Source organism: Pyxicephalus adspersus, chromosome 2 (assembly GCF_032062135.1).
Source record: "Pyxicephalus adspersus chromosome 2, UCB_Pads_2.0, whole genome shotgun sequence".
Lineage (NCBI taxonomy): Eukaryota > Metazoa > Chordata > Amphibia > Anura > Pyxicephalidae > Pyxicephalus > Pyxicephalus adspersus.
In genome coordinates this window covers 54,014,251-54,039,687 of record NC_092859.1, presented here as the reverse complement: position 1 = coordinate 54,039,687, position 25,437 = coordinate 54,014,251, and the positions used below count along the sequence as shown (strand labels likewise).

General features: G+C 35.3%; 1 protein-coding gene across 1 annotated transcript; it reads right to left on the bottom strand.

The window, feature by feature from the left end:
* Positions 1–18,827: 18,827 nt before the first annotated feature.
* On the bottom strand, positions 18,828–23,186 carry TLX3 (T cell leukemia homeobox 3). Its single transcript, XM_072398681.1, has 3 exons — positions 22,772–23,186; positions 21,394–21,637; positions 18,828–19,339 (listed from the first exon to the last, which is right to left on the bottom strand). Exons 1-3 carry the CDS (start codon positions 23,184–23,186, stop codon positions 19,129–19,131), a joined length of 870 nt encoding a protein of 289 aa, XP_072254782.1. The 3' UTR covers positions 18,828–19,128.
* Between the last annotated feature and the right edge of the window lie 2,251 nt (positions 23,187–25,437).

Here is a 25,437-nt window from a genome sequence, read left to right as displayed (position 1 = left end):
TCACATTCATACAAACCCCCCAGTTCACATTTGCAATCAAAAAATCAAAATCAATTTCACCAACACAAAAAATGTACTTTCTGGTGCCTCTTCTGGTTCCTTATTCCAAAACCCACCGCTTGCTTTTAAATTTTAAATCGTATTGAGATGATATGGAGAGAGTGCTGAGAAGGGCAACTAAACTAATAAAAGCAATGGAGGAGCTCAGCTATGAGGACAGATTTGCTAAACTGAATCTATTCCCAATTATTCACTTTGAGATCATTACAAAAAACAAGAGGGCACTTTTTGCATCTGGAGGAAAAGAAATTTAAGCTCTAGTTAAGGAAGGGATTCTTCACTGTAAGGTCTGTGAAAATGTGCAATCGGCTCCCTAAGGAAATAGTTTCAGCAACAACTATAAATTGCTTTAATGAAAAGCCGGATGCTTTTCTATAGGCACAGAATATAACTGGGTATTAAAGCTTTAAAGTAAAGATAACAGTGAGTGTTGATTCCGGGAACATCCTATTGCCTCATGGGATCAGGAAAGATTTTTTTTCCCCTGTTAAAGCAAATTGTACCAGGGTTTTTTTGCCTTTCTCTGGACTAACTATTTCCATAGGGTTTTATATCCGGGATATGTTTATCTCCCTTGTGGTTAAACTTGATGGACTTACCAATTACCAATAACAAAAACTTAAAAAACGTAAAAAAATATCCATTTTCAATTTAAAAAAAACATAGACATGCCAGTGGTACATTATACAATAAGTCTGAAGCCAAAAGTATAAAACTGGTAGGTAAAGTAGGCTAAAACACTGTTTGTAGTCATAATACAAAATAATAATTCCACACTGGTGGTAAATGCTTATTGTATAAGTGTGAAGAAATAATTGGTAAATATCGACAATCTTGGTTTTCTCAGTAGACATTTTCATTTTTAACAGAAAGACGATTTAAAAAAAGAAATAGAGTAGGGTAGAAAGGAAGTTTTTGGATAAAAACTTCGGAAAAAAAAAACAAGAAGAGATAAAGAATGAGAGGAGAATATTTAGAAGGGGGAAAGAAAGGATCATAAACGAGCAAAGAGAGAGAGGGTACCCTACTACTATTGCATGTAGAACAGGGTAGAAGGCATTGGGAAAGGGATGAAAGGAAAAATGGGGGAATGGGATATCAAATCTGCAACCTGGGTATCTGGAAACTTTGTCTCATCTTGTGATGTTGTAGCATTGTTAGCAGGTTGCAATAAGGAGTAGTCTTCAGCTGTTGTGCTGTAATCTATCCAGCAAAACCATGTCCTAGTGAATTTCTCTCTCTTCATTTGGAGATTCCTCTCCTATTTAACAACATAAGCTGGTGTTGCCGGTGCCTGCATGTCTAGGAGAAGTTGGTAAGTTAGGGAGAGAGAACCTCCCAAAAGGTCAGGTGACACACATATAGATTCTAGTGGAGTGAGTGGTCTAATAAACTGCTGTGGTGAAGGGAGAGAATGGAGAAAGTAGGTCAATTGAATTGTTCTCCACGTATCTAGTCTTGGGACTGACCATTCATTGTTAATCAAAAAATCCATAGCTTGAAACCTTCCCTGGCTAATCCATTAACAAAACACCGGATCTAAATAAACAGAAGAGAAGTTGGGGTGTCCCAAGACTAGAGACATAGGCGATGGATGTGACTGCTTGTTTTTTAAAGTGTTTGGTTACCACTCCCAATGTAGTTCCAACAATGGATGCTGAGAGATAGCCTGCATGCCACTAGGTGCCCAGGCTGCGGAAGCCAGTGGAATCGTGGATACAGGGATACAGGAGACCCATTGTTTGAACTTGCCATGTCTGCACCAATCAATTAATGACATAAATTGCTTTGTAGTATAAAACTGGGTCAGAGAAGGCCAGACCCTATACAAAACATATACCAAAATGAGGTAAAATATTATATAGTAGAATGGCACGTCAGTTGCTATGGATGGTGGTTCCCAGATCAAGGCACAAGGTCCATCTTTAGAGCAAGTGATTTATCAGTGTATCCATGTAGCACCTGAGGATCCAGCACATATATCCAGACAGGTCCATGTGGTCAGTTGGTATATCCTTCAGGATTCTGTTGCATCAGAACTCAGACTGGAAGGTGGTCTTCCTGTTTCAGGCGGTCCAGTGCAGTGTCTGCAATCAAGTCGTGCAGGTTGAATAGACCATAAGGGATTAGCTACGGTGAATTGCAACCAGTCAGAATTGGTATGGGGTCCCCCACAAAAACACAAAGAGCACAAATGCCAATTGTTGTGGTGTATATAGGGCAGAGACTGAATCTACCTTGGTAAAGGGAAGGTGGAACGGGTGACCCCAGCGGTAAGATTCTCCTTGCAAATATATTGTATCCAACAGAGGGTGCAGCATGCGTCGCATTAATAATGTGTGATTGGAAACATCAGGATATAGGTGGATCTGTGCCCCATCAAACTCTGTTGATCTTTTAAGCCATGCTTGTGGAAATATTTGTTCTTTTAGATTAAAAAAATGAACTCGAAAGAGCACATCTCTGGAAGAGTTGTCAGGTGGGTTCCGTAAGCCACCGTCACTACATCTTGGGTTATATGGGTTTCGAACAGACCCTCGAGTGGGTCATTGACTAACTTCCAATATGGGGCAGGTCCAAAAAACGAGGTATATTGTACCCTGTGCACGCTGACATCTCCACCGATCACTAGTAGTGGGAAATATGGCATGGAGTCTCTCAGATGTGAGGTACCAGTGCATCAGGATCTTATACACATTTTCCTTGTGTAGTGTACAGAGGGAGCTCTTCTGAGCATTGTTCCAAATCATCTGCCAAATCTTCAGGGGAAGCTATTTGCCTAGAGCCCATTCATCGGGCATCGCTGGTTCTGTATTTAGGAGATTCGCGAAGGCTAGTTGTTGTGAACATAGATGGAGGAGCTGAACAAAATGGAACAGGCCCCTGGCACACCATGGCTCAACCATGCAGGTATGAAGTCCATCCAGGAGTGGGGGGTAAATAAAAATGATGTGAGTACAGAGGCTGGTGGTGAAAGCTTATATGTTTCTTTACACTGAGTCCAGATTTGTCTGGTAAATTGCATGGGGCCCAATATGCCCCCCCCCCCCTACCAGTTTGGTAATGCAATTACAGAGAAAAGAGTTTGGGTGGATGGGGGCCATCCACAGCTTCTCTATCTCTGTCAAGTGATTGAATGACCGCAGGGTAGACCATGAGGCCAGATGCCAAAGGTGGGTTGCAAGATAGTATCTGAGGAATTCTGGAACACCCAGACCCCTCTCTCCCAAAGGGAACAGAGTACAGATTTTGGCAATTGATAGGATTTGTATCCCCAAATGAAGTTGAGTGCAGCTGCCTGCATTTCATGAAATCAACAATTGGAAAGTATTTTTTTTTGGCAAACAAAAACTTGTATTTTTCATTTTGATAACATGGTATACAATAAATAATGCTTTTTAGCATATACAGTTATTTTATTATTTCGTGTCACCTCGGTACTTGAGGTGTAATTGATTTTTTCTAGACAGAAATAACCTATGCAGTATTCATACCGTATCCGATAGCTTGCATATATACAAAAAGTCCTGCAAACCGTATAAGAGAAACAAGGGGGAGCGATTATATTTTTCTTTCTTTCCCACTTAGCCTTTTTTACCTGACGCATTTCGCCCTTGATGGGCTTCTTCAGGGGTATGTATATCTTGTGTACTTTATTTATATATACAGGTTTGCGTGTAATATTCTCTGTGATACAGGGACTTGAGGTAGGTCTTCTATAGTATTTCAAATGATAGCTGTGCAAAAAAGTATGTGTATTCCCAATTGGGACTGCCTTCACAGCTCACCAGTGGAAAAGATACAGGAGAGAGAGGGATCATGGATCCTCTTCAGTCTCTCTATCTGATTCTCTAGCTTAGATCTTAGGGCAATTTTGTCCTTTTTGAGTTTGGCCGATTCATAAATGCACTGTCTGTGGGACAGACCTGGGATACCGACTGGATGTTTTCCAGGAAAAAAGCATCCAGGAAACTTTGAAGTGTTATTTTTGTAGGAGAATATTCCACTTGTTTAGTCTCCAATGGCATTTCTTGAATGGGATGCTACCGAACTCAGTGGTCATTAAAATGGGGACATGATCAGACCATGTGATTGATTCAGTTAAGGTAGTGGTTAATTTTATTGACCAAAAAATATTCTAGTTTGTAGTGTGGTGAGGATTTAAGTAAAAGGTATTGTAAGGCTCTGTTCAGCACCAGTCCTCACCAGACACCAGTCCCCCAATCTAACACCTATCGTAAACCCCCGCTCAGTCTTGGGAGACTGGTTGTGTCTCCCAGCCCTTGGTTGGCTGGCAGGCAGCAGACCAGGAGCCCAGAGAAAATAGCACTAGAATACCAGGTGATCCAGAATACAAGCCAGGGTCAAACCATGTGATCATTCCATCAAGTGAGGTACAAAGGGAGTAGGCAAAGGTAGAGTCAGCGTCATAGGCAGAGGTTAGTCCAGGCTGAGTACAAATGAAACACCAGGAAACAGGCAAAGGTCAGCAACAGAAAAAAATGTAACAAAATCCAGCAGAGATTAGCCCAGCTAACACTACATTAGGCGTAGAGAAATGGGAGCAGAGAGGCTATAAAGCCCAAGCAGGCAATGTGCAGGACTGAATCAGGAACTACTCTGATTATTAGTCTCAGCACAATCCCTTTCAGCTGGACAGTCTCAGAGCAGGGATGCAGAAGGGCCATTCACATCCAAAGGGAAGCCAGGATGCACTGACAGCTTTAGCCTGCTCTTCCCTGTGACATCAACAAAGAGAATAAGCAGGGTGCATTGTCTTGCGGTGGCCAACAGTACGGGATCGCTGCCTAGATGATTGTCGCCTAACAGGTATATCGTCTGTCGGTAGGGTGCTGTATGCCTAAGACCACAAAAAGGGCGAGAAGTATGAGGAGGACTGTTAGCGGCGTTCAAGGTGAGCGGGTCTAGCTGAGGGGTATGGGGTAAGTTAAAATCCCCCCAATTACCAAATAAGTATAGGACAGAGATGTTATGTGCGACATGACCCCTCCAGAAATTGATTCTGAGCCGAGTTGGGGGCGTAGATGTTGCATAGTACCACTTCTATTGCATTAATCTTACCTTGTAGGATGATGTATCTACCTTCAGAATCCAGGATAAAGTTAGTGGGGGTAAATTGGGTGTGGACAAGTATGGCAACCCCCGCTGATTTACCCAGGGCAGAATATACAACTCGGTAGTAATGTCCAAGGAACCTAAAGGTTCCTGTGTGATCCAGGTGTGTCTCTTGCAGAAAGGTCATATCCGCTTTCTGACGTTTGAGTTCCTTGGACAGAAGCCTTTTTTGGTGGGGGAGTTAAGTCTCTTAACATTCAATGGAAAATACCTAACCATGGGTATTCAAATTGGTGGGTAAGGTCTCTATAGTAACCAGCATAGCAGGTGGAGAGAATCTTCACCATAACACAGACAGCAACTATAGTTTGATATATATTGAATATGTTATACAAATATTACATTAAGGAGCTTTTCTACAGATACAAATTTCTACAATTTGATTTTTTAAATCAATGTCTAATACCTTTTTGGGTTTAGGCATGTTGTATGGTTTTTAAACATGCAGGTCCTTCTCATATTTCTGCTTTGGTTAAATTCTTCTTTTGTATGTACATACGTGTAGGAAGCCTAGATAGTGTGGGAAAAAAATGTATGTATATTTAACCAAAAAAAAAAAAAGGAATAAGAAATATAACTATAACTTAAAAAGTGGAAAACAAAACGTAACATGCAAAAATTTAATGTAGTCTGAAATAAAATTTTTGAATACTTGCAAGTTCACCCTGGGAGGGAATCAAAGTAATCTAAAAACTGTTCACACAGGCCTCCTTAGATCTCTGAGCTGTTGGATTCTGCAGATCACTGCATCGCACAGTTGGAGAACACTTATAGCCTTGATGGCTGCCTTTGTTATGGTTGCAAATGCATTGTGGAATTGGAAACATGATTCATTGGCCAAGAAAAGGAGCTTCCTGAAGTTCCTGTGTAGTCCAAAAGCCTCATTTGTTATCAAGACAAATGCCATAGCACTGCCACCCTCAGCATGCAGTCTTGGTAGTAATATATAAAAAGGCCCCTTGCCCATTGTCGATCTGACATTGGCAGCACTACTGCAAACTCCTACATTGGTGGCAGTGAAATGGTAGGAACTATTGGCAGTGATCATCAGCAACACACAAAAGTATTGTAATACGTAGAACCCTTTTTCACTTTTTTTTTTGGGGATTCTGTTTAGAAATTGGGGCACTGGAAACCTTCTGCAGCTTTAGTCAGCATTACTCTGCTGGAGGTGGAATGACAATAGGTATTACTAGATTTGCCATAGTCACTTTCACTATTATCTCAATTGTAGAAAACTGTAGAAAAAGTGGAAATGCAGTTAGACAAAATAATCTGCAGTTGATAGAAGTCTGTTGAAAATAATACTGTACCAGAACTATACTATAGGACATAACATCATGAGGAAGATAACACTCTTGTATTCACTGGGTAGTGTTTTGGGGAAAAAAATAAAAATTAATAAAACATAAATTATAATAGTTTACTAAATTACTGAGGTTATATTACAGCAAGTGGAGTAATGAAGCATGACAAAATGGAATTACTACATGATTTTTAATTGAGTGCATAATAATATAAGCTAGGGGAACAGAAAACTGGAGATGTATGTGTTGGTAAATTTAAATTGCATGAGAGTCATTCTTAAGACATAAGATTTGTTGTAATGGTAGACGTATAAATGCTCTATCCCAATAAAGCCAATAAAGCCTGTATGGAAGTCTATGATGATAGCAGTTTTTGGATAACTTTATGTCCAGGATTTTATACCTAAAACTTGAATAACCATTATTATTTCATCATTTTAAGATACGCATTGAAAGTCCTTATTTTGAATGTCGGTCTAATTAGTTCAGGGCCACAATAAGGTGTTTCTCTGGAGGTGTGATCTGTGATAGTCTGTGTGTCAAGGCAGGGACAGACATTGATACAAAATGCAAATGTTCCAACCTCTTATTGAGGTTTCCTTAAGTTTCCCTGTTGGAAAAGGTATCATCACGATTTATCCGAAGAGAAAAAAAAGGAAATTATCCCCAATAGTAACTCCAATAACAGTGAAAAGATCTAATCCCATACCTATTCCATTCAAAACTAAATAAAATGTTTTGCCTGGAGTTGGGCAGTACAGTGAGCTTATAAACACTATCAGTCAAAGAGGGGCCAAAAGCTAAAGTAGAATGAACGAGCATTGTACTGACAGCTCTGTTCTGTTGTATGGTGAGTGAAAGGGAGATGCCTGTCTTAATACTTCCCATTAGATAACAACAATGCTTGTTCCTGATGGTTGCACTATGGATCACTAATTTATGTCTGGGGATAGCTGCATAGATACTAGATTTTTGCCCCAGATATGTATTAATCTTTGTCCTGGGCACCAAAAACGTTTGCAATTGTACATAGCTTAACACTGAAAGTTCCTCTTTTCACCATCATCTAGTGAATGGACTGTGAAAAAACAAAAATAAAAGGACTCTGTCACTCTGGTTTTTTATGCTCTCAGTATGCTGCTTGCGCTACAACAAAACTGATCAGTTTCTAGTGGCAATTCAAATTCTTCTCTTTATACTTCTAAATGTACTCACACTTATGAATGATCCAAAAATAAACAGATTAAAGTCATTTTAGGTTATGTATGATGCACAGATTCCAAATGTAGTATTGGTTTTGCTAGATTGGCTCTAGTTTTTGAAAAAATGACCTCAAAATATCCTCATAGAAAACTAATGAACCTTGAATATTAGGCAAAATTAAACTAGATATTGCTAAGTACACAAAATTAAATTTTGGAAATACCTAATGTCAATATATTCTACATTCAGTATATTTACAGAACTAATCGCAAAGAAGTCTTTGAAAAAACTCTGTATGATTTCCTTTTATGCTGATGATCAGGACAATTACATTGAAGGCTCCAGCAGTAGTCTGCCATCATGTATCTATCCCATCTGCCCTGATACCTTTCTTCCATCACCTTTATATCTTGATGGAACCTCTCCCCTTGTTCCTCACTGAAAGCTTTTCTGGAAATGTTTGCAAATGGCTATGAAGATAGTGTACCTTTATGATCATAGTAGCATCCACACTTTTTAAAGTTTAAGAGCAAGTTTTGTACAGTTCTTCATAATTTTGTGCTTTATGGTTACCCAAGAAGTTCTTGACAACCATGACATAGCTGTGCCAGGCAGAAGCTTGTAGGCATGAGGCATGTAACTTTATCAGTTTCCGAATCTGGAGTCCATCAAAGATTTCTGCTTTTTAATTTTTCAGTACTAAATCCAGGGAAGAATCTACAAATGTATTTGAAGCAATTACTGTTAGGGATGAGCGAGCAAATTTTTTAAATTTGATCTCGCTGCGAATTGGGCTGTAGTCACTTACTAAACATGTAGGCGAGAACGGCCTTTGTAAATTCGACCAGCGAGACCGAATTTTTGGGGCCTGCAAGACCAATCAGGTTTTAAGTATTAATAAGGTATTTAGTTTAATACCAAAACATGCAAGATATGCTTGTTTCACAAATTCTGTAATGTTTATTCTCTGTTGTTGCTGAGAATATTCACCACAAATGTAGCAAAATACATTAGGGTCATTTAAACAACTAAAATGCAAAACATCAGTGTAACAAAGATCGATAATAATATGCTGTGTTAACATTTGTTGTTGGTAAAATCGTCTATTCTGATTCCTGTATCACAAGAACTAGAGCCAATTTATTGAAACTGATGTCATTTCTGGATTCAGCAAACCTGAAATACACTAAATATTTTGAAAAATCCTTGGCAAGTGAAATTTTTTGTTGAGCTGTGTAATTGCAGAGCCACAGTCACTTGAGTCTTGTATAAATTTTCTGTTGCCTAGCCTTCTTGTTCAGTCAGTGTGGTTAATTTACAAATAAAGGCTGTTCACTTTACAAGGTGAATGTCCTCTTCAATTTAGTAACTACATTGAAGCTGTATGTACCAATCATGTGCTAATGCATTTTCGTAATTTCAAATGATTGTTTATACAGAAAGTGAGCCAGATTTATTCTATTTACTAACATTTACTTTGCAACATAAACTTTTATTTTGCTATGTGAACAGCTTCCACTGCACAACACCAGTTCTAGAGATACATTTTGAATGTGAAAATTTCATCTAAATGACATTGAATGTAATAGAAATTTTTGCTAGAAGTATTTGTATTTTTGTATAGTTAAGCACAAGAACAATTTGCAACATTTTTTAAATGGTATATTTGGCACCAATTTAAAGAACATAACATACCTTAATGATGCATTTTAATAGACTAACACACAAAATGTATCTCAAGGTGAAAACTAACTTAATGTTTCTGCAAGTATTTTCTGTCAGTCTGATGTATTGCTAGTATTTACTATTCTTAAAGACCAAGGGCAGCTAAGCAGGATAAAGCTTTCATGCCCATGGTTATATTGGCTGGGCTAGAATTGACAACCTTAATAATACCATGTATTGGTCCAAAGAAAACTGAACATGATGCAGGAAGGTGTTGTGTCATGACTGTAATTTAGTCATGACAAACATGGGAAAACAGAACCAGACTTTTGATAATATAAAGAAAACCAAAATATATTCTTCCATCTGGGTACTAAAGTATCTTGACCTTAAAAACCATAACTTTTCTGAAGTTTTGTGATTTGTGATTTTCTAAAGTTTTACTGTTATTGTCCTTTTTCTAGAGACACATAAACTACAGTTCTGGCACAAAGCAATTTTAATGTAGTGTTACAAACGTGGTTAAATGTCTATTTGAACAGATGTATAATTCACACAGAACACATATTTATGAATAATGGCTAGCTTTGGTTCATAAATTAACAAAGAGAAAACCCAGCACTGCAGATCACTGGGAGATCAAATTATATTATATTATTGTGATTAATGTGGCTTTTTTTGTGCCACTGATTACATTTGGAGAGCCTTTTAGTGTAAACAGTAAGCAAGACTGATCAGTATTTTACAGTCTTACAAATTTCGGAGTAGAGTTTTGCCCCCTGAACCACATAACCCCCTGAACCAACCCGAAACAGATGTATATCCTGGTTCTGGGTTGGCTAGCAGAGAAATGCTGCCACATGTTGATAAGTGGGTGTAGCCCAAAGAAGCATAGCTCAATAGAACATGACCCTATTTACTGTATACACTGCACATACATGCCACCATCCTTATTACCACAAAATATGCCTTAGAGTCCCACAAACACACATATACATCAGGGCAAATAAGATTTTTTTGTTATCGTTTGCTTTTAAGGTATGCTGCTTTTAAGATATGCTTTTGTTAAGGTATGCTTTTTTTACTCTGTATATTTATACATGAGTCCTTCAAGATTCTTTCATCCTATTTTTTGTTAGAAAAATTAATTTGTATTTTATTTATTGAATAAGTGACTCTGATACAAGGTGAAACCCATCAGGATCTACGATTCCTATTTTAGCATAAGGAACACATTTTCTATATATTAGCACTTTTTTTGTTCAAGAAAATTTGAACCTTATATAGTACCTTGAATAAAAATACCAATATTTTTGGCAAAAAACTTGCCTTCCTGAACCTATCCTTAAACAGAAGTTCAAAACACCTTTTATTTCTACTCTCTTATGGGTTGGCCAATCATTTTACATTAAAAAAGGGTGATATCCATATTTGGATCCAACTCACACATTTAGATAGTATTAGTAAACCTGCCCACTGTTTTCAACTAAACTTATACTGCCTGCAGGTTTCTTTAAGATTCCCGAGGAAAGTGTCCATCCCAAGTTCTTGTCCATATAGGGAAATTTGTAAAAATAAAGATGAACTTCCTTTGATGTTATTCTGTTTTATTTTGTTTTCAAGCTTTGCATTCTCCAGTTATTGTTGCTCTCCTTTCCTTTCTCTCTGTTCTCTCTGCTGTTCCTTTAGTTCCTTCTACCAATCTACCCTCTTTGGCAGCGTTCGCCAACTGGTGAGCCATGGACCACTGGACATTACTTGCAATTTTTATGTTTTATTATTATTAAAAAAATATTATTCTAATAAATTCCTATATTCTGAATGACAATTGAACTAAAAATATTGAACTAAATTCAAAAACTACCAGAGACAGAAAAACAAGGGAGGCGCAGCATGACATCAGTGTAATCAACAGTCGTAAGCCTAAGTATTATTTCAACCATTACAACAGTCATCCCACTCCACCAGTACCTATTCTCATCTGATTGTTTTATTTTATTTGTTTTTTTCTCAGATGCTCTTTTAGGTAAGTATGTGTATTTTCTTTAATTGGTTTATTTATTGGCATCAAATAGTTTGAATTTAAAAAAAAATAATTTCTTGAAATAAACCTATAATATGTGAGAAAAAGCAAACAAATATTTTGCATTTCTATAGTAATACCAAAAAAAATGCAACTAATGATAATAGTAACAATAGTAATACTTAATTTAACTAATAAATGAATCAGAGCCTCCAAAGTCTTCGCCAGGCACCATTAGGAAGATCATTATTTTACAAACGTATTTATCTTTTTTAAGGTATTTTATATGGTGTTAAAACTACATTTTTTTTAAAGGAAGGTGCACTTGCAAATTATCCACAACCTTCTGCTGCTAAGGTCTAGAAACAGAATCATGTATTGTTGGGCTAAGATGCCATGGTATACTGCTCTTCAAAGTTTTTTTATCACTGTGCATATTGTATATCAGCTTTTACATTGTTCTATTGATTGTATAGTTTGATAACTGATCAAAACATTTTAACTAGAGCCCTTTAGGATCAATTCTTATAAAATTCTTGCCAAATAAAGAATAGGATAAATACTGGGGAAGGAAGACTGGTTGTAACTAATATATATATATATTTAAAATATAAGCAATTTTAGAGAAATGGAAATTTACTATTATGTATATATAACATTTAGTGCACAGTTTATTTATATAACATAAGCACCAAAATACTTTTTTTGATTGAAGCACTGGCTTTTCCATTTCTATGGAATGGAATACATGGATACATAAATATAAGTGCTGTTGTGACCCAGTAGACACCCAAATTCTTAACTTTCCTATATGCCTAGACAATTGGGGAATGTTTACGCTGTTTTTAAAGTTTTTAAAATAATGAGCTATTTAAATAATAAATAATAATATTAAATAATCAGCTATTCAAATATGTGATTGCAAACAAAGAAATTACTTTGTATGATTAGTGGTGGCATCACCATTGGGTTGTACATAGCCTGACAGAAGACAGCAGAGCTGTTTGCAGGACTTAGCAGGTCCTCTTAGTACTGGCTGCTAGTAGTAGGGGGCAAATACAAGACCCAATGTCCTGTACAAAGTGAGATAGCAGCAGTGATTGGTCTGTTACAGGAATCTCCTACTCAGAGGCAAAATAGGAATGTTGCATTACCGAACAGGTCCATAAGAAACACACATACACAATTCAAATAACAGTGCAGCTTGCTGTTTTATTTATTTTGTATTTTTTAGCCTGGAGTTTATCTTTATTATTATTAATATTATTATTATACAGATGTTATGCAAGATATATTATTATTATTGTTGTTAATAATGATAAATTATATTTATAAATCAGCAACATATTATGCAGTTCTGTACATTAAATATAGAAGGTATAAGCTATGAAACTGCTTAAGATTCTCAACTGTGATTAAGAAAAACTGTATTAATTGATAAGATAAAAGCACTCCCAGAAAGCTAGGTGACCCATTGAAACAGTACATCTGAGGATGTTTTTGAAGCAAGATTTTACTGTTTCGTGACGTGAGTATATCTCCACTGGTTAGCACAGGAGTGTGATCTGCATGTTGTGATCTGCATGATATGGGTACAAACCTAGGCCTTAATATTCATGCTATGATTGAATGGCTTGGGATGCAGGAGATTCATAACTAGCTATTCTAAATGAAAACAAAGTGCGCCTTCATCCATTAGCTAATGTTTCGGGTCTATTGATATAATAAAAAAGTAAATTTCCCATTTTATTATTACCCAATCATGTTTACTGCAATTTAAAAACAAAAATGTGTATTTCCTTCGCGTAATAGGGTGACTAAAAATGAAAAATAAAGTTTCAGGAAATACAGTGGAAAATGTACTAAAAAATTCCATATATTGCCTTTTGTCATTTCAGAAATGTATGGTGTACCTAGCTTTTGCAAAAAGTAATGTGGTAAAGTGGACCCCTTTCACTGTTACAAAAAAACAAAAAAAACAACAACTTCTGCAAGAGAATGATTTCCAGGCGCATAAACAAGCAATTGCAAAAAGGTTGTGTTCAAGAACAGCAGATGACCCATAATCCTTTGTGACAATCAGCATGAGAACCACAACCACACTACAAATGCTTACCAGATCCAATTAGATCAAACGTTTATTGATACACGTCAATACTTCTTTCTTACTGCTCCTGGGCACAACTGAACTTAACCTTTGTTTTAACCTATCAGTTTACTAAGGAGAAGACTCTGGACCTAATATTTTCAAGCTCTCCAAAACTGGAGAAGATTGACTATCATGGGAGAAATAATAGCAAAAGACTGTAGATCACCCTGGTTCACCCATGATTGTCTTCAGTATTGTCTCCAGTCTTGGATAGCTTTAATAAATCAGGCTTATTGAGGCAGGTGCTAGCACTGCTTTAATTAAAATAAGTATAATAAAAAAAAAATTCTTGTATCATCAAATACCTCCTAACATTAGACATATCAGTAATTTTACAAATCTGCATCAGGGGGAACCTATCTCAGACATTTTTAGATTGCAAGAACTAGACTGTACACTCACCAGCCACTTTATAGATGTACAATTAAGTAATTCTTTGTGGCATAGATTCAGCAAGATGCTGGAAACATCCCAGGGATTCTGTCCATATTCGTATGATATCATATTAGTCACTGTAGATTTGTTGGCTGCACATCCATGCTGTAAATATTTCTGTTACACCACTTACCAAAGGTGTACCATCATATTAAGATATGGAGACTATGGAAGCCAAATGTGTACAGTGAACTCATTGTCATGTGCAAAAAAATACTTTGAGATGATTTAGGCTTTATGATACAGTAAGTTATCCTGCTGGAAGTAGCCATCAGAAGAAGTGGTATGCTGGTAATAAAGAAATGGACACGGTCAACAGTAATACTATGATAGGCTGTGACGATTAAAGTGGAACTTTTAGCAAAAAAAAAAAAAAAATTACCCTTACCTTTACACAGTTGTAAAGCCGTATATCTCCCCTCAAACTGAGTTCAGTAGGTCTTGTGTCATCCGATCTTCACTCTTGTTTCTGGGACAGACTGAACTCCGGGTGCACCCATCTCCTTCCAGCTTCCTCTTATGTCACCTGATCTCGAACTGCTCAGATTGGGTGATGTACTTTCCTTCAAATTTAAAAAAAATAAAATAAAATGTGCCAATCTCAATGCACATGCTTGTGATCAGCACTCTTTTCTACATTCCAGCCTACATACATGACGTATGTATCTCAGAAGGCTGTGGGTTTTCTGTTCAGTCTTTATCTCCATATGTAATAAATAAAATAATTGAAAAAACACCCCTATATATAATGTAAAATATGTTGTGATCAGTCCGCTTTAAATGATGCACAGTTGGAACTCAGGGGCCCAAAGCCAAAGGCCAAGAAAATATCCCCCACACCATTACACCATCACAACCAGCTTGAAGTGTTGAAACAAGGCAAGATCGATCCACATCATGATGTTGGTCCCAAATTCTGACCCCAACATCCAAATGTTGCGCCAGCAATTTAGACTTATCAGACTTATCCATGTCCCTTTCTCCAATAACCACCTGATCAAATTGCTGAAGATCAAAACGGAACTTTAGTTCCACTTTAAATCATAATTTTTTCTATTATGATGTTCGGTTTGAATGTCAGCATGTCTACATGCTAAAATGCATTAGGATGCTGTCATGTGATAGACTCATTAAATTTTTGTGTTAAGCAGTTAAACAGGTGTACTCAATAAATTGGCCAGTGAGTGTATAGCATTGTGTCATCTTTGATGTCTAGGAAGTAGATGCTGACTACCAAATATCCCTTGAACAAAGATGGTGCAATGCTTCTGATTAGATACCCAGATGCAGACTCTGTCACAGGAAATACTATATTTTAGAGAGGTAATAAATACCTGTACACTTTACATTTACACATTATTTTGTCTTAGCTCAGCTATAAGTGATTCAGAATAAATATTTCCCCATTTGCTTAAATATGTTGCACTTAGCTGTAGGGAGCTATTACAAGATATAAATACTATACGGTATCTACTAACCATTTCTTAGGAGTGTAGCACACTGCTTTTTCTTAATTGTAACAAACAATGTTTTTAATGATACTTACTGGGGTTGATTTACTACCAGAGTACATATTTTCACTTAGCTAAAGGAATTGTCTGTTTCCCCTAAATGTTTGGATATTTAAAGTGTTAGGAAATTCAGTCACATCCTATGCATGAGTCTGGCCATTTTCTAAAACTATTACCTGTAAATATATTGCCTTTTTTGCCACAAGAGCATTACATACAAGTTTTTAAATTAACTTTTAAAAATTTATTGCACAATATGAGTCTTTAATAGCTGCTTCTTTGCTTTGTGCAAGGGCATTTGATTCTTTGAAAAGATGACCACATCCCGCCCACCCAGGTTTGTCCTGCTATTGCTAAATCAGACTTAAAGTATTGTTATGTGTGATTGGTATATTCCTGTTTGTCCAAATGTTCACTTGATCTAACTAGGCAAACCTAGCCTAAGTGCTATCTGGTATTTGCGTTTTCTTCATATTTTACATGCCAAGAATAAAAATGAACAAAAAAAACTTGACATTTAAAAAAAACCTAAATGACCCCCAATGAAAATCACTCTCCTATTGTAACCATGGATATTCCAAATATCTAATTGTTGTGTAATGCAAATTTATGATTGGCCAATGACTACAACAAAGGGAAACAGAGAAATGCTTATAAAATCTACATATTTTACTAAACCATTCACCTTATGATTTTTGATCATTATTAATATCAAGCTTGTATACAGACAAAATTGTGCAATGTTGTTTGTTTATAAAATATTCTGCAATATATTTTTGTCCATTAATTTGGTTTACTGAAAAATCTTTTCTTAAATATTTATTTTAATAGATCATTTAAATAGCAAAAAAAATATCCAAGTTTAGTAAACAACTTGTGTAAACATATGTACATGCACATAAAAAAAAATTACTTTTGTTAACAAAGCTATTACTTTTTCGTAACCAACATAGGTCTAGCTTAAAAGAAATACATTTTATAAGGTTCAAATATATGTAATGCATTGTAGCAAGGTTATGTAAATGTGTTAAAATGTGTGTTTGTATGCATTTCTGTGTTTATTTTTTCCACAGACCAATTCCTAGGTAAAATCGCCACCATACTGTATAAGAAAAACTGGTCTGGTACAAAAATGATATGGCTGTGTAACATATATCATAAATATGGCTAATTTTGTAATTTTGTAATACGTTTCGGGGCTGACTACTCTTAGCCAAGGAACTTTAAATATCCAATCATATATAGAGATGTCTATTTATTTTTGTATGTGTAATAATTTACTAAATAGTTTCTTGTTTCAGCTTTGTATGTACTTTTTATGTCAGTTAACTGATGTTCTGTAATCGTCTATAGTGTCCAGGCAAAGAGCAGTGTGAGAAAAATCAGAGATTTGTGGAAATTTTAATATTTAAATAAAAACCACAACAATGCTGACATTCTATAGCTGATTATTGAGTTTTCTCATTGCTAAGTCAACATTATAAATATTTTATCTTAGCTTACTGGTGATTTTCTTAAAAAAAGCTTATAGATTTGATGTCCAGCATAAAATGACCAATTTTGAAGATCAGATTTTAAATACTCCAAAATGTCATATTATTCCAGTTAAAAAAGGGATTCAAATATCACCTAGTCCTTACATTTCAGTGTTCATCATCAGTTATTAAGATCCTTAAAATGTAGAGAATTTTCTAAGGAATAGTAATGATGGTCATATGAAGGTCCTGAGTTTATAATCTCTATTATTAGGCTGTCGATCGTGGGCAATACCCTGATTTCCAAAAAAAAAAAAAAAACACAAAAGAAGAAAACTATGTTTTTGCAAAGCTTGGGACTTTATGTACATAAATTCATTAAAGTTGAGCACACATTTGAATAATCATTTTATAGACACAAGTACGGAAGGATTTTCAAAACTGATTAAAATGAAAAAAGTTTTTAAAAAATGTGAATGCAATTTGATAACATTTAAATAATTCTTGTAAAGTTTGGTGGTATTAATGTGCCATTATTATGAATTTATGAAGAAATAAATAATAGAATGTAATTTAAATTTGCTGTTATCATTCTGTTTATAAAATAATTATATTTATCATAAAAATTACAGCACTTTTAGTGCTCATTGTTTTGAGTTTTACATACCTGATTTTTACAAATTTTTTTATACTTTACCCTAAAAATATACCTATGCAATTAGGCCCCAGTAAATCAGGTGGCAAGATACATTTAGTAAAGTATATTGTATAAAAGAATAAAAACATAATAAAAGAAGCAATCATAAATATTTAATGCCATGCTTTTTCCACACCCATCTACATCAAAATACTCCTTTAGCTTTTAGCCAGGAAATTAAGGTAGTGCATACTGAATAAATCTCTGGAAAACATTGTTGTCTTTTTGCCCCAGTGGATCTGAAAAAGCATGGTGATACATATATAGTTTGGAAAGCCTTGTCCCATAGATCAAAGGAATGCAGAAAAATTGAACTAATTAAGCATAGAAAAGATTGTAATTGTGTTTTGTATTTTGTAAGTGCACTGGTTCACACTATCATCGCATCCATAAGTTTAAACAAAACATTTAATAAATACTGAACTTGTTTATTTGAAATTACAAAATGTAATTTCTCGAATGTTTAAATTATATTGTACATATGTCTCCTTTATATTTCTATATTTCTAATAAATGCCCTGGTTTTAAAAATTATTCAGAATAAATACTTTTTATCGATGCAATTAATCACCCATAGAAGGGACATCCCAGAAATCCTGCCATGCCAGTGATTAGGGTGCACAAGCAAATAAGCACTGGTGAAGCATAGTGAGCACAGGGTACCCATAGAGGCATTATCAACTCAACTGCATTAAACTGAGCCTAGATTTGTTTTCCTGTAAGGAATAACTCAAAATATCAGAATTGAAACCCAAAAGTTATTGGCCACGTTTTATCCGCACACAAAAAAACTGCAGTCATAATAGAATCTAGATACAGTAGGGCTGATTAACTCAAGGAGTTCACAATCTTCTCTCAATAAACTGTGAGCCTATTTACTTGAATTATCCAATGATGTGAAAAGCATTTCATTCTCTTTCATTCATAAACAGGAATTTGATTTTTGCATAATTAAACTGAATTTTCAGGGTTCTCAGCACCTTTAGCAAATCAATATTTGGATATTTGTTTGATAAGGAAGATGTCTGTAAACAGTATTTTTAACAAATATCTTAAAATGTGTGTCATTTGTAGTTGTGTATATATATATATATATATATATATATATATATATATATATGTATGTATGTATGTATGCTAATGGTGTGTTTGTAATTGCATCGGCATATACTGATAAATTAAAATTATTGGATAAATAAAAATAAAATGATGCTGAAGACAAGAATAACTTAAAATGTCACCGATCCCTATGTTGGCCATCCACAAGAATGCAATAGTCCTGTGCTGCCTTCCATTGCCAGTCCTTCCTCTGGTACAGGCTCCAGCCTGCCCAAGCAGTGCAGCACAATCCCTGCCCGGACAACCCAGCGGAGAACCTTCTATGCCTTGCAGACACGTTAGTTAGCCGTTATGTAACAATATAGTTTTTTGTTTTTTCTTAATAAACGTTTGTAATAAACGTTTCCCTCACACTAGGGAGGTAACAGGAGGAATCTTACTGGCTTCTTCCTCCCAGGGCTGCAGATTCTGAAGTGCAAATAAAGAAGAGTTGTGCAAACACAGCGGATCTGGCTGGATGGAGTCGCTCAGTGATTTCTGGAAAGCATCGTGCTGCAGCTGAAGCATTAGTCTGTTAGCCTGTTGTCTCTCTGCTTCCCTCTCTTCTGCTGTCTGTCTCCTAGAAGGAAACAAATTCAATTTCAAATCAACAAGAAATAAAAGTCTACGTGCCTATCAATTGGCACGCTAAACGTCCTCTGAAATTGATCACAGGAATATTTCCAAATGGCCGTCTTCATCATCAGCACCATTAGAATTGAAAGCTCATGTTACATGTTATTATTTCACATTCTCTACATGTATAGACATAGATTGTCAGCTCTGCGCCACACACAGCCCTAAAATCACATGCACACTATTTTCTGCCACTTACATTTCTTAGTAAAATGATTATTTACATCATATTATAAATATCCATCATATGATATTTATTCGTTGTTAGCTGTTATAATATATTATCTCATATATTTCTGGGTCAAATAATTTATTGTTTTAATGATATTTTGTTGGTATTGTCCAAAATCTCCACTGCTGTCATTTTCCCTGAATTCTCCATGTCTCCTTATAAAACAATTATCTAATTGTATATACGTCTCCCTATAAAACAGTTTCATTATATATATGTTGTATATACATGTCGTCTTATAAAACAATTTCATTATCTATATTATATATACATGTCTTCTTATAAAACAATTTCATTATCTATATTATATATACATGTCTTCTTATAAAACAATTTCATTATCTATATTATATATACATGTCTTCTTATAAAACAATTTCATTATCTATATTATATATACATGTCTTCTTATAAAACAATTTCATTACCGATATTATATATACATGTCGTCTTATAAAACAATTTCTTTATCCATATTGTATATACATGTCTTAAGAATATTTAAAAACTTTCCAGAAACACGTTTTAAAACGGATTTTAAATAGCGCAAAACTCAGTGATATGAGTATTAGATTAAATACGGATTATTAGATTTTATTGTAGACAAACTCATAACTGAACTATATGTAACAAACAAATATAAACTTCTTATCATCAAATATACAAATAAATCTGTAATATCAGATCGGAGTTATAATCTTTATATACTCATCAAAAACACGGAATTGGTTTAGTTAATAGGAAATGCAATAATAAATATATATAAATATAAAAGGTAGGATGAGTTAAGCATTATTGTCAGCAAATGTAATAAATCTCAATACACCTTTACTATAATATAAGGATCTTTATTTTTAGCCAAGTGACCGTAATTTATCGAATCTCATTGGGCTAATATGAAAATAACTGTCACCGTTGTGTAAACAAAGATAATTATCCTTGTGAATTAGTTTTATTTGTTATAAATCATTCAGAGAAAGGGTGGTTATTTTAATATTGTTTGTTATGTAATGATGGTATTATTATTATTATTATTATTATTGTTATTATTAATAATAATATCATTAGTATTATTGTACATTCCAGAATTTGTGTAAAATTAGCCCGACATCTAGCATTAGTAAAATGTATGTTTTAGTAGTTGCTGTATGAATAAATTCAGACTTAATAAATGAACATAGGACACCAATAGTATGATATTGACTTCCATAACCAATGAAGGTGTGACAAAATACAAATAGTCTGAAATAAATCTTGATATGGTGTCATTTTTATAATAATGAAATACAAGTTTATTAAACAAGTAGCACAGACGATTTGGTAGCCATATAACAGAATGACAGTATTGTAAAAGCAATGAGGGGCACCCTATAGATGTATGCCTGAAGGATGTGTCCATAAAATTCAGGACACCTTCAACTGATAAGTTATTACTTCTAGCTGTTATGGGGTTCCCATTGTGTTTTCCCACTACCTGTATACATTTGGAAAGAGAACCCGTAAATATTCTCCATGGAATATGGAAATAAATTCACTCTATAATCATCACACCATAATACAAAGTAAATAGATAAATATAATACAACATTGTGTTATATTACATTAATGCTTTGTTACTTTGTGTCATGAATATGTTGCAGAAAGAAATCTTCTTTTCAAGAAAGTATTAGAAATAATTACTAATAATAATCTGTTATTGTAAAACACACAGGTATCTTTTAGATGGGTTTAAAGCATACACCTCCTGGTCATCCATGAACACTAACCTCCATTTTGTCCTTCTGTTTTGGAACCATGTCTTTACTTGGGCATCGGTCATTTTTAGGGATTTGGCCAGGGCGGCTCTCTCGGCTGAAGCCAGGTATTTCTGGCGGTGAAACCGCTTCTCCAACTCACAAATCTGCACTCTGGAGAATGAGGTGCGCGGTTTTTTACGCTTGGGAGGCGTTCGGTTCTGGTACGGATGTCCAATCCTGCGGGTCACTGTGAATGGAGTCAGGGCTGCAGCTGCTAATACAGGGGACACAAAGTTCAGCAAATTGTCACTATATGTCAATGAAAAAATCATATATATATAAACAGACAAATCCTTGCAGAGGGAGGGTGACTTGTATTATATTACACTCCCTTCTCATTGATGCTATCACATGACGGCTGTTTTTGTTGCCCTTTTCGGGCTACTTGCACTTAAGTTCATTATGCCCGGAGGCTAAAAAACACAGGCCATCTGCTTAGTACATACAATTAGTGACTTTCAATGTTTTCATGTAGTATGTGTTGTAGCATTATCTGATCTGTAACTCACACTTACAGACATGAATTGTAGGAAAATATACAGCACAAGTTATTTTCCTAAATCAATGTAACACAGCACTTTTCTCTAAATAATTCAAGATTAACTAAGAGTAATTTTTATAAAACTAAAACCTCCATATTTCATTTGCAAATATATAAAGTGAGCAATTTTTCCTAATATCGGTCTAGGTACATAAAATCAGAGTGAGTAAAAAAGAAACTTTCCTCACAATATTCAAGATGAACTATGGGTATTTGCCTCAGGCCTAGGGTAGAGTCAATTGTCGGTGTGTCAATAGCCAATGAAGCAACGGACCCGAAAATGCTATATATAAATATAAATATATATATATATATATATCTATATATAATTTATTTATATATATATATATATATATATATATATATATAGCTAAGCACTCAGTTATAATCAATGAGGAACAATGGAACGTTCCCCAGGAATATTTAAAATGAACTAAATGGGAATTCATAGGAAAATCAATATTTTATATCAATTTTCTCTAAAAAAATGTTCTTTAGTCATTTTAGGTACATTTAATCAGTTTGTCAATGAACAAGGGAACAATAGAACTTTTCCAAGAATATTAAATGTTAAGGAATCGCCCATCAGTATCTATCTATCTATCTATCTATCTATCTATCTATCTATCTATCTATCTATCTATCTATCTATCTATTGTCTATCTACCTATCTATTGTCTATCTACCTATCTATTGTCTATCTACCTATTTATCTATCTATCAGTTATCTATCTATCTGTCTATCTATCTATTATCTATCTATCCATCTATCATACAATCAGTTGGTGTGGTAGTCATTGTCCTTACCAGAAAATCTTTCTTTAACAAATCTTCTGCTGCTCTCCATCCAGGGGAAGTTAAGGCTGCCAAGGCCGGGCACAGCTGGCATGGCTGGGATGGCACTGGAAATGGGAGGTGGGACCGCACCAGGGATAGGTCGATGAGCTGGCACCCTGATCACTCCAGCTGGAGCTAAACTTAGATTTACACTGTAAGATCCCGAGTCGTCAAACGCTGCCCCGATGCCAGGGAAAGAGGCAGGGAGCGAGGAATAGGGGGCACTGGAGCGGCTGACCGGACTGCTCAGGTAATTGTTGTTGTCTGAGCCTCTGGGAGCAACTTGGGAAGAGTTTTCCTGGTCAGAATTGTTCAGAATCTGGTCAATCCCAAAGCTGATGGGTTCATGTTGATGTTGGGTCTGTGTATTTGTGGGCTGATCCATCCTCCGTCAATAGAAAATTTGGCCAAAGCCTTGTGTATTCCGTGACAACAATTCCCGTCCTCCTCTACAGCAGTTCCATATACGTCCTGGTGTATGTAGACTGAAACTTTGCCAAGCTTGGTCAAGCCCGACAGGCTCTGTGTCATCCTTTTGAACCATACCTCGAGTTTCAGCATCGAATGTATTTCCTGCCACGGGGATTGGTGGAGAGATCCAAGCCTCTGCTTCGCGATTGGCTCCTCGATTTCATCGGCTGGCAATTCATTGAAACAGCAGCTTAGGGACTGTTCGAAGGTGACATCATTTTAACAAACGAACAATAGGTCAAATTTATTAGCTGGGATAATAGGTGCTGGATATTGCGATAGCATGTTTAAAATACAATGGCCAATCATTTACCTCAACCGAGAAATAAATTGGAAGCATTATGCAGCCAGGTCATTTACACCGTGCGCGTACCGTGCGATAAACCGCACCATGTCAAACAGCAATGCCAGAGCTGGAATAAACTCATCTCACACAAGTATTCTAATCATCATGCCATATTTACAGCAGAATTATTATCAACATATCACAGTTGTTTTGTTCAGGATTTAGATACACGTTAGAAAAAAAAAAAAGAAAAAAAAAAATATGAAGTCTAGGTATTTCCTAAGCAAGCTTTAATTTTGACAATTCCCTTTTTCCTGTATTGTATCATGATGAGTAATAAGACCAGGTCATTATTATATTACTGATCAGACACTTATTGTCATGTACTGATTGTATTTGGCTGTAGTAGGTGTCTTTCCTATCAATGTACCATGGAAGTGTTGCTGATAACATAATGCTATTGAAGAGTAATGTCACTCATTATTATATAACAATACATAACTATGGGGCAATCCCATCCCTCGAGATTATGATTGTATTTTATTATCAGGGTTTGAAATAGAAGGAAATCAGTAAGACTCTTCTTATAGCCATGTGCTTAGCTGGCAATCCAAAACAGAATATTTAAACAGCCCCGATTTGTTGTATTAAATAAACATTAAAATAGTCAAGCCATTAAGGTAGTTTGTCCTTCACTTTTAGTTTCAAGTTAATTAAAGGAGGATACCAGCTTTATTTAATAACCTGTAATAGTGTTTGATCGGCACTTGATATTGCTGAATAATGTAACTGGAAAGTTTTTTTTCATAAGAATGGATACAAGAATCTAGAAAAGGAAAGTGTGGAGCCACCCAGGTTTGATTATAATTTTTATAGCAAATGATACTTTTATTCATCAAAATTACTTTACTGTAGAATATATATAAATGATAATAAATACATTGAAACAAGACATATGTATATAACATAAAAAAGTTTTATAAAAAAAAACTTTACTTATAATAATTATTTGCAGCAATGGCATATTTGTTGGGCATTTTAGCTATCAGTTTGTAAATATATTTAGGAGAAATCTCAAGCTGGACTTCTGTCTTCTGTGTGATGGTTTTTAGAGCATTTGACGCTAAACTAATGAAGTAGTGGATAGGATTAGGACTACTTTTTCTGCCCAGTCTGAGACAGCACTTTATATACTGATTCTTCATTGAATGGGTGTTGTATAGCTTAGACCATTGACCTGTTAAATGATGAATTTGCACCAGTCAAGCTCTGATCGCAAGGGGATGGATTGGTGTTGAAGGATAGATCGGTAACCTTTCTATCCATTATCCCTGGTACTGTATAAATCGCCATCCTTACCAACACCAGAATAGCCCCATACCGTTGCATTTCTTACTTAATTCTTGACAGAATGCATTGAACCCTATCATCATCTAATGTGTTCTAAATCCACATAAAGTAGGTTCTTCTACGTAATCCAGACACCCCAAATTTTTAGGGAATTATTAAACAATGATATCTATTTTTCTCCAGCAACTTTCTTTATTATCTTCTTTTCTTCATTTTAACATGGTTATATATATATATATATATATATATATATATATATATATATTTATATACATATATATACTATTTATGCGCCTTAGCAGGCTTTTGAAAAATAATTCCTGATGATTGCTGTAACAATAATACACTTTCTGTTCCAAAAGTTACAAATAAAACTCACTGTACTTTATCTATGGCTGATCAGTGCTGGTTCCTTTGATTTGGATTACAATACACCTTTATCCCCTCATCGTTATGACATTGAGGTGGGGTGGAGTGAATTACACAGGGCTGACAACACTACTTTAGATTTCACTGAAGTTGGGGCTCT

Excerpts from the sequence above, each read along its gene's own strand:
- TLX3 (XM_072398681.1), bottom strand. The coding sequence starts at position 23,186 with ATGGATCAGCCCACAAATACACAGACCCAACATCAACATGAACCCATC. Across the intron at positions 21,638-22,771 it reads TGTTAAAGAAAGATTTTCTG|CAGCTGCAGCCCTGACTCCA; the intron begins GTAAGGACAATG and ends CCCCTGTATTAG. Across the intron at positions 19,340-21,393 it reads AACAGAAGGACAAAATGGAG|GAGACAGACAGCAGAAGAGA; the intron begins GTTAGTGTTCAT and ends GTTTCCTTCTAG.